At 41.8% G+C, this 10,210-nt stretch overlaps 1 protein-coding gene across 2 annotated transcripts in view; it reads right to left on the bottom strand.

Moving 5' to 3' along the window:
• Nucleotides 1–1,234: 1,234 nt before the first annotated feature.
• Nucleotides 1,235–10,210, bottom strand: part of LOC125446984 (integrin beta-1-like) — a 93,063-nt gene continuing 84,087 nt past the window's right edge. For both annotated transcript variants that reach the window (XM_048521063.2, XM_048521055.2), the window contains one exon: nt 1,235–1,618. In XM_048521063.2, coding sequence (XP_048377020.2) covers nt 1,608–1,618 — 11 coding nt within the window. In that variant the 3' untranslated portion in view covers nt 1,235–1,607. The remainder of the gene's footprint in view (nt 1,619–10,210) is intronic.

The raw sequence follows: 10,210 nt of genomic DNA, 5'->3' as shown, positions 1-10,210 counted from the left end.
GTTGCTGCAGTGTGCTCCATTTATAGGTATTGGGGTGGTTGCTGGAGTAATTAAGTATTTTGTCCATATGTATGGTCTTTCTATATATCCTAGTCTGGAATCCCCCTTGTTCTTACATACCACCATTATGTCCAGGAAGAGCAGTCAATTATTGTTTCCTTCCTCTTTTATGAACTTTATTCCATTGACGGCGTTGTTTATGTGTCGATGGGTTTCTTCTAGTCTTGTGCATTTGATACTCATAAAGGTGTCATCTACACAGCAGACCCAGAGTTTGGGTTGATAGTGGGGAGCGCTGTCTGTTCTAACTTTTGCAATGCCACTTCTGCAATCAGTCCTGATATTGGGGATCCCATTGGTGTTGCGTTGATTTGCTTAAATATATGGCCACTGAAGGCGAAGTGGGTTGTGAGGCACAGATCCAGCAGTTTCAGGGTGCTGTCCTTGTTGATGCTGTTAGTGTCATGGGGTGCCTGCCTTCCTGATTCATCCAGCAGAGGACTGTGAGAAACATTACACAGGCCAAACTTGTGGAAAACTGACAATAAGGATACACAAACATCAAATAGCCACCAAGAGACACGACCAATTCTCACCGATCTCAATACACACGGATAAAGAAGGACACAAATTTGACTGGGACAACACATCCATTATAGCACAACCAAACAGAGACATGCCAGGAAATTCCTGGAGGCTGGCATTCCATCCAGAACTCCATCAACCAACACATCGAACTAGACCTAATATACAAACCACTGAAAAACAGAACTGGAAATAATACCAACCACCCCAGCAATACAAAACATGTATATACGGAATGGGGTGTTATGAGTCCAAGTCAGGATGATGAGCAGTTTGGAGGGGAACTTGGAGGTGGTGGTGTCAGGTTGTATATTCAGTTCCTACTTTAGATGGTAGTCATGGGCTTGGAAGGTGCTGTATAAGGATCCCACTTCCTCTAATCATCATTACAACAATGGTACCCAATGAGCAAACAAGGAATCAAAATTACTGCAAACACCTTGCATTATCTTGATATTTCTTGAGCCAGAATCTATTCTGGCTTTTTGCAAAGAACAGGGATTTATGTATCAAGATACATCAGCCTTGCAAAATGAAAGCTCTGAGGTGAAGTCTTTGTTACACTGTCAAGTATAGAATAACAACACCACAATTTGTTCTGGAAATAGAAAACAAAGACAAGGTCAGAATAAATTATTTTATTGTTCATGAGTGTAGCTATAATCATTCAACATAATATTATTTAATTTTAATTTTAATATAAAATTTTAATTTGTAAGGATCATCTGTATTTCATGATGAATTTCTTTCATGCAGAATTTCTATCATGCAATACCCTTTAGAAATAGTTTAAAGTCATGTGAAATTCATGTCTACAATTTAAGTCCAAATCTTAAGAAAACTGCATTACAATGGTAGTTGCAGACACAGGACACACTAATAAAAATGAGTGATTTCATTGTAGGTCTTTGTACAACGAATATTCTTTTCATGAAGTCTTAGACTGGTTGAGGAATGATTCAGGATTCCCAATTTTAAAGCAGGCTCATCTCAGCTCATCTCATTGTCCATGTACGCCAGACTTAACACCAGCCTGCAACAAAATAATTGACAGCTTTTGTTACTGAATTGTAAAATATGCTTATTATACAGTGGTGGAAGGGGTCATTGACAGGGCTATCAAGGAGACTTGCTGAACAATAACTTGTTCACCCATGATCAGTTTTAGGTTTCTCCAGGCTCCCTGGATGCAAGGATGTAAAAAAAAGCTGAATTCTGGAGATGAGGTGAGAGTGACTGTTCTTGATAAAGTGTGGTATCAAGGAGTCCTTCCAACATTGAAGTTAGTGGGAATCAGGGAGCAAACTCTCTGCTTGTCAGTCATATCTGACACAAAGAAAATGGCTTGTGGTTATTGGAGGTCATATGCTCATACCAACTGGGAGAAGAAGTAGCTATTCAAACACCTTCAGCTTGATCCTTCATTTGTTCTTTCATTCTGATTATAAACTTAAATCCATGTTCCTGTATGCCCTTATAACCTTTCACACAACCCTCACTTTCAAAGAACTTAACTACCTCTGCCTTAAAATTTTTCAAGGAATCTGATTCCACCACCTTTTCAGAAAGGGACAAAGACACACAACTCTCTGGGAGCAAAAAGAAATTACCTATTTTCTGCTTTAAATTGGCAACCCCTGATTTTTAAACAATGACCTCTAGCTCTAGATTCTCCCAAAAGATTCACTGTTAAGACCCTTTAGGAACTTATTATTTCAAAGGGTGATGTTGGCTTGATTTGATTGAAGTATGTAAGATCCTTAAAGACAGATATGGAAATAATGTTTCCTGTCCTGGGTGTGTCCGGAACTAGGGGACACTTTTTTAAAATTAGCAGTCATCCTTTTTTAAAAAAATGAGGAAACTGCTTTCTCTCAGAGGATTGTGCAATGTTGGAACTCTGCCACAGTAGATACTGGAGAAAGGGTTCTTGGATAATTTTAAGGTAGAATTAGTTAGATACTTGTTAGGCATGTCAAGCAAAGGTAATCAAGGATTGATTGGAATGTGGAATTGGAAACACATGAAGATCTGTCAGTATCTTAATAAATGGCCCACATTTCTAATTCATGTATTTGTACTTATTGCCCAGTCCTGACTACCCTTGAACTGAGTGGCTTGCGAGGTAATTTGAGAGGTCAGTTAAAAATCAAGCATATTGCTGTGGCTCTGGAGTCACATATAGGCCCAGTCATTTAAGGACAACAGATTTTGTTCAGATTTCTGAACCAGATGAGTTCTTACAACAGTTCACAATGCTTTCAGTGTCACCATTACCAGCACTATTTTTCAACTCCAGACTTATCAATTAAACTTGGATTCCAGCAGCTGCTACAGTAAGAGTTGAACCCACTAATCTCACTTCCAATATTATCAAACCAAAAATGCTCATACACTCAACAGGTCTGGAAGCATCTACAGAAACTGGAAAGGAATTATGAATGGACCTCTCACATGTTCAAGTCGATCTTAATCTGCACCTTCTCAGTAGCTGTGACACTATATTCTGCATTCTGTTCTATTCCTCTGATGTACTTAGGTATGACTTGTCTGATTAGCACACAAAACAAAACTTTTCACTGTATCTCGGTAAATGTGACAATAATAAATCAATCAAAACTCAAATTTTAGGTTAGTGACATTTCATTTTTAAAAAAGTACTGAAGCTATGGCTTATATGTTCCTCTGTTCAAATGTTATTCTGGCCTTCCTTAAAATACGCAACAGTTTCTATCTTAACTGTATCCTTTAGTAAAGTATTACACACTCCATACCTAAAATGTTACTGACCTCCTTTATGTCTTTAACTATGTTTATATGAACAATTAAGGAATTATGTACTTGGACTTCACATTCTTCAGCATTTTTCTGTCCGGAATATATTCCCATTATTTGTTCTTCCTTCCAAAATGTAATACCTTAAATTTGAATGCATCAAATTGCATCAACTGCCTACCTTCCCATTCCATTAACCAGTCCATGTCCTTCTGAAATCTTTTATGGCTTTCTTGATTATTTGAAAATCTACTTTTTTGTTCTGATCAGTACATGGAGCAATGTTGCGTTCTGGTCCAAGTTCAAATCATGCATGTACATGAAAATCCATCCAACACTGACCCACAAATTGCACTATTTCTTAGCCATTTTCCAATCCAGGCAATACAGATTAACCCTAATGCTTTATCTCTTGCTCAACAATAATTTTTTTTTACACATGCAACATTAGTTCCACTTTACTACAAGCCAATTTTTTGTAAAAAGCCCCTCTTGTTATAGATGCTATCAAATTAATTCTTAAAGTCTACATCTGCAGTGCCTAATTCACCTGTAGGCCCTCTTGTACAAATGTTGCAATTTCAACAATCCTGAAAAAGTAAACAGAAAAGGCACAAGTGGCTTCCTTTTGAAGATTAAGTGCTGGAACAGACCTAATGGGTTGAAAGGCCTCTTCCCATGCAGTGATTACTATTATTCTAATATGGTGCTTTCATATCAAGTTATCTTTGAAGTAACAAATATTACACTTTGTACACTTTGTTATGGGCCTTATGCACATGATTCCAACACTTGATCTCAGCTGCTAAACTATATCTTTATGCAGACCCTGAGAAGTGGCACTATCAATTTGATTTGACTTATTATTGTCACATGTAGCAAGATGCAGTGAAAAGTATTGTTTTGCATGCTACATAACTCTAAGTTAGAACTTATATGAAATTATCCATTAACTTTACAGAAATGCCTTAATGGCCAATTTTACTTATCTGCATTCAGGGAACATGAAATTTTTGGAATGAACACAGAAGGAAAATAGCATAGAGATCTATTTAGTCAAATGTCTACCCTTTTGCATTACTCAGGTCTTTCATTGTAATTTATATCTCATTTTTGGGTTGGCATTATTGGAAGAAGAATGAAGCACTGGACAATACAGCCAAACATGGCAGCTACCGGGTACAAAGAAGATGCTTAAAGGTAAAATCCTCTGGATCTCTGGATCTCGGGGAGACTTTCAAATTGCCTCAAAGCTGATGGCCATTTAAACTCACAATTTCTCTGCTGCCGGTACTAAGGCCTCAACATGTGATAAATGATGGAATCTATTTCCTTTATAAATGCAGAAGAAATCATTCCAGTTATGGGAGGAGAGTAGAGGAACATTCTGATCTGATTCATATTTTCCTATACTACCTACACTGAGAGTAGCATAAAGTACATTACTGTTTCATGCTGCAGCACCTCAGTTTAACAAGGGCAAATAAAATGTCATCAAAAATGCATGAGGAATTTTGGAAATTTTAATTGATACTTTGGAGGCTCTGTTTTGAGACAGCAAGACTTATTTTCTTGTGCAGTGTTGTCTGCAAGCATTACATAATTAAAGTTGCCATTAATTAGTACAAATCAGTTTTGACTTTACCTAAAGTCTAGACAGCAAAATGATTGAAAACTCTGAAGGCACGAGTCTCTGCCCGTAAATATCACATCATCACTCACTCTTAACAATGGATAATGACCAAAACGCCTCAGGTCTTTTTGCTACATGAAGTAGCACAGTCATTTCTCCATGTGTCCATCATTTGATTAAAGAAAAGGTCCCTTCCACTCATTTATCATTTGTGCAGAGAACAAAGAACTGCTCATAGGAGGCTCAGACACCAAATCAACAGAGTATTCACTTCATACTTATACAATCAGCTTCCAGTTAATTAAATGAATAATTCAGAGAAAGGCAAAGATATTAAGTCAGGCTTTGGAATTAGTGTGGCGAGCACACTGGATAACCTATAATCCAGATCTTCAGTTAGTCTTGCACCTCAGTAAAACTTTAAGCCAAAATGAGATTTACAGGAAAAGCATGACATCTTTAGTATGTGACAGTCTTCTTTTGTAAATGTACCACACAGTTATTCTTTACGTTAAAAGTTCATGCATTTGCTAATATGGTCATAAATGCTACCAGTATAAATCTCAGACATAAATGTTTCAATATCCGCTCATAAGATTTGTCCATTAAAGGCATCAGCAATAAATTAGACGCAGGCTTAAAATCAACCCTGAAGAACAAATTGGTAAATTGCGCCCCCTTTCAATGTTGCACATTTTTCTTTCAAAAATGCAACCATAATTACAGATGTCTGTTTGGCAACTGTCCAGCTTCTAAATCACCCTATTTCTAATGTACTCCCTGAGGCTGTATGTTTTTTCAATCTCAAAAGCCTATTTCTTTGAAGCCTTCATTTCTCTCATATGGAAACTGCCTTGGGACTGAACTCCTCCTATCCACTTGAAAAGATGCCCTGCAGCAATACTGCTGAATATAAAATACAGAGAGAATAAATCGCAAAGACAGAACCCTTCACTTTGCCTGAAGATTCACACGGTGCACCTTCTGCTCCCCTCAACCATGTTCCCACCAAACCTCTAGTCACCTGACTTCCCTTCCTCACTGTTGTGTCAGCTGACCTCAATAGTGTTTCCTTTCCTCAGGATACGTCAAATCTCCTGTCATCACACTGGTGCTCAGAAATCCACCCTTCTTTTGATCCATGTGAATGACCTTTCCATTACCAACCTCCCTTTCTTTTCTCAAGTCTTCGAACAAATTAAAATCCATGGCTGCTTTTCCTAGCAGCCTGCTTTAATTCCTCAGTAACAAACCAGTGAGTTAGGATTGGTCGGGGTGGGGGTCAACGTCTTTAATACATCAATAGGGTTCTCTTCAGTAACACTATCAAACTCCTCTCTTACACTTCAAAACAAAGAGATATTTACTATCAATTGCTTGTCACCTTAAGGGTGGCACAGTGGCTCAGTGGTTAGCACTGTTGCCTCACAGTGCCGCAGGTGCAGATTCGATTCTGTCCTCAGCTGATTGTCTGTGTGGAGTTTGCACGTTCTCTCTGTATCGGTGTCTATCCTCTGGGTACTCTAGTTTCCTCTCACAGTCCAAAGATGTGCAGGTTAGATGGGTTGGCCATGCTAAATTGCCCATAATGTTCAGAGATGTGAAGGCTAAGTAGATTAGCCATGGTAAATGAAAGGTTACAGGGATAGGGTGGGTCTGGGTGGGATGCTCTTTAGACAGTTGGTGTGGACTTGATGGGCTGAATAGCCTGCTTCCAAACTATAGAGATTCTATTATTTAGGTCTCCATGCTGCTTGTGCAATTACTTTGTTCCTGCGGAGAAATGGAAAGTTGGAAACTGAACAGTGTGCTAACATAGATAGGCAAACAGGAGGCTGGAAGAACACAGCAGGCCCGGCAGCATCTGGAGGAAAGAGGCAGTCAATGTTTTAGGTATTACCCTTCTTCAGGGCTGCTCTGGGCAATTCCACAAACTCTGACCGGGATTCTGCCCATGAAGGGTCTGCTTCAACTTGCCTGTAACTTCCACCTCCATTCCGAACTCCGCCCACTTTCCAATCAACACATGGACTCCTATCCCCAGGTCACTCCTGGGTCCTACTGCCCACCTACAACTAGCCAGCACACAACTCTCCTTCTTCCTGTCTACCTCATCTCTCCCACAACCCTGCCCCCAGCGCACAACCCTCCCGCAACTACACCCACCTCACCACAACGCATCCAACCCTCATCTTTCACATTCTATTGCCTTTACCCCCCCCACTTTCTTCAGCTTCCATGAGACACCCCAAATCCCCAGCCCGAACCTTGCCAAATATTCACCATAACCCCTGACCTTGAACTCTCTGAGGTCAGACGGCCTGTCCTCAGTAAAGGGCTCATGTTCGTGCCCCTCTGCCCCCACCTCAACGAGCTCCACACCTCACACGACGTGGAACTCTTCTTCTGCTGCCTTTGCCTCCATCCCTTCTTCTTCAATAACGATTCCCAACCACCTTTTGGGGACTCCTTTTCCCACCTCCAAACATCCTCCTCCTGCCAGCCTCTTATCTGCCCCGGACCACTTCACTGCTCACTGCCAACACAATGTCAACCGTTTCGATTTCCCCAGCCCCTAACCCACTCCAACCTCTCCCCATCTGAACATGCAGCGCTCCACTCTCTCTACACCAATCTCCGTTTCACTATCAAACCTGCTGACAAAGGTGGGGCGTTGGTAGTCTGGAGGATAGACCTCCATGTTGCACAGGCCTAACGTCAACTCTCCAGCACCACGTCCTACCTCTCCCTTGACTACAACCCCACCATGGTCCATCAAGCCACTGTCTCCCACACCATCCATGATCTCATCATTTCTGTGGACATCCCCTCCACCATCTCCAGCCTTATAGGCCCCCAAGCCTACACTGTCCAATTCTACCTGCTCCCCAAGATCCACAGGCCAAATTACCCCAGCCGACCCATTAACTCCACATGGTCCTGCCCCACCAAGCTCATCTCTTCCTACCTGGACTCCATTCTCTCCCCCTTGGTCCAGGCACTTCCCACATACATCTGGGACACAAACCACACCCTCCACCTCTTTGGAAACTCCCAGTTTTCTGTCACCCAGTGCGTCATCTTTACTATAGACATGCAATCTCTCTACACTTCCCTACCTGAAAAGGATGGCCTACAGGCCCTCAGTTATTAACTCTCCAACAGACCCATCAGTCGCAACCCACACTGTCCCATCAACACCCTCCTCCGCCTCCCCGAACTAGTCCCCACCTTCAATACCTTTCCCTTCAATTCTTCCCACTTTCTCCAAATCCAGGGGGTTGTCATGGGCACTTGCATGGGCCCCAGCTATACCTGCCTGTTGTTGGTTATGTTGAGCAGTCCCTCTTGAGTACGTACACTGGTACTTTTCCCCAACTCTTCCGCCATTACATCGATGGCTGCATCGGTACTGCATCCTTCACCCAGGCTGAACTGGAGCAGTGCATCGACTTGGCTAACAACTTCCACCCTGCCCCAACATCCACTTGGGTGGTGGGGGGTCTATCTCAGACACTTCCCTCCCCTGTCGTGACCGCTCCGTTTCCATTCCTGGTGACAGTTGCGGACAGACATTTACTATCAACCCACAGATTCCCATTGCTACCTAGAGTACACCTCCTCCCATCCTGTATCCTGCAAAAACACCATCCCATTTTCCCAATTCCTGCGTCTCCATCAGATCTGCTCTGACGAGAATACATTCCACTTTCAAGCATCCTGGATGTTTACCTTTTTCAAACAACTCTCTTTTCCCCCCCTGCCTTTCCAGACAGCCCTTCAGCATGCCTCCTCCACTCCCCATTCCACAGCTCTTAACCACATCCTCCTCCAAACATAATAAAGATAGGGTTCCCCCTTGTCCTCACTTTCCACCCCTCCAGCCTCTGCAAAGCAGCCCTGAGGAAGGGTAATATCCAAAACGCTGACTTCTCCTTTCCTCCTGATGCTGCCTGGCTTGCTGTGCTCTTTTAGCCTTCTGTTTGTCTACCTTGGATTCTAGCATCTGTAGTTTGTCTTTGTCTCTAACCAAGTGCACTAACATGTCCTTGACCAAACCACCTATTGTCATTTACATGTAAAAGGCTGAGTTGAGATGGACAGTATAGGGACAGACAGCCATAGAATAGGGTGGAGGATTTGATAATATAATGGTGTGTCTGGTGGCATGGGAGTACGAGAGGGATGGTGTTGAGGGGATGTTAGGAATGTGAACATGGAACGCTGTTCTATGCTTTATTGCGACACAATGTTGGAGACTTGAAACGAGCATTTACCCAGCCTGCCTCTGCATTTGTTCCCAGCTTTCCCAACACAAATTCCTAAAGAACCTGGCCAGCTCGCAGTTTCTCCCAAGTCAGATTTGCAGAGCTGGGAAATGTCCCAATTCTGCAATCTGACCCAAGAATGCAAGTTAGGCCTGATAAACACACTGAACCTGTTAAATAAGATCCAAAACTAAAAGCATTTTTGAGGCTGTACCAGCTGGAATGGTGATCAGATATCAATCATTCTCCACTGTGTGATAAATTGATTAGCTATTATCCTATTGTGTAAACCACAAAATTGTCAACATTGTCACATGACAGAAACTGGCCTGATCAAAAATATCTTCATCATAAAGGACAGGCCCGTGGCTCAGTGTGGGATGTGGAGACCAGAGAGAAGTTCTCCCTCCCAGAAAATAGAAGGACCCTGCCTAAAAACTCCACCATACACAAAGAAGTGGGGGCTGAACTATTTTATCCAAAAGACTATAGCTTTCACCACCAATGCTCAACCAACTTCAACTGGAAATGCCTGAAACTTGCTGTTTGGTGGGAAACATTAGAAATGCATCACTACAAATGCCAATCTTCATTTTTCTTCAGGGAATCAAAATGAGAATTCTTAGACCTGCATCTCGAAGCACTAAAGTAGAAACATCATCTCTCAGTCCCTTCTAAAGGTACAAGCTTTTCTGTTGGAATCATCCTTTCCTGCGTGAACAAGGACTGGGCGTTTACTGCATTTACATTCTGGCTATTGTGAAAGTAAATAATTATCCTTTCCTTTGACAGAAACTTACGAGAAAGCCAATTTTATGTCTTCTTAAATACTGGTGTAGTATGCCTTTAGTTTTGGATCTTACTTAACAGGTTTAGAGCGTTCAACAGACCTGACTTGCATTCCTGGGTCCGGAGTGCAGAATCGGGACATTTCCTAGCTCTGCAAATC

This window comes from Stegostoma tigrinum, chromosome 2 (genome assembly GCF_030684315.1).
Source record: "Stegostoma tigrinum isolate sSteTig4 chromosome 2, sSteTig4.hap1, whole genome shotgun sequence".
Lineage (NCBI taxonomy): Eukaryota > Metazoa > Chordata > Chondrichthyes > Orectolobiformes > Stegostomatidae > Stegostoma > Stegostoma tigrinum.
Note: the sequence above shows the minus strand (reverse complement) of the source record. Positions and strands in the feature narration are given on the sequence as shown.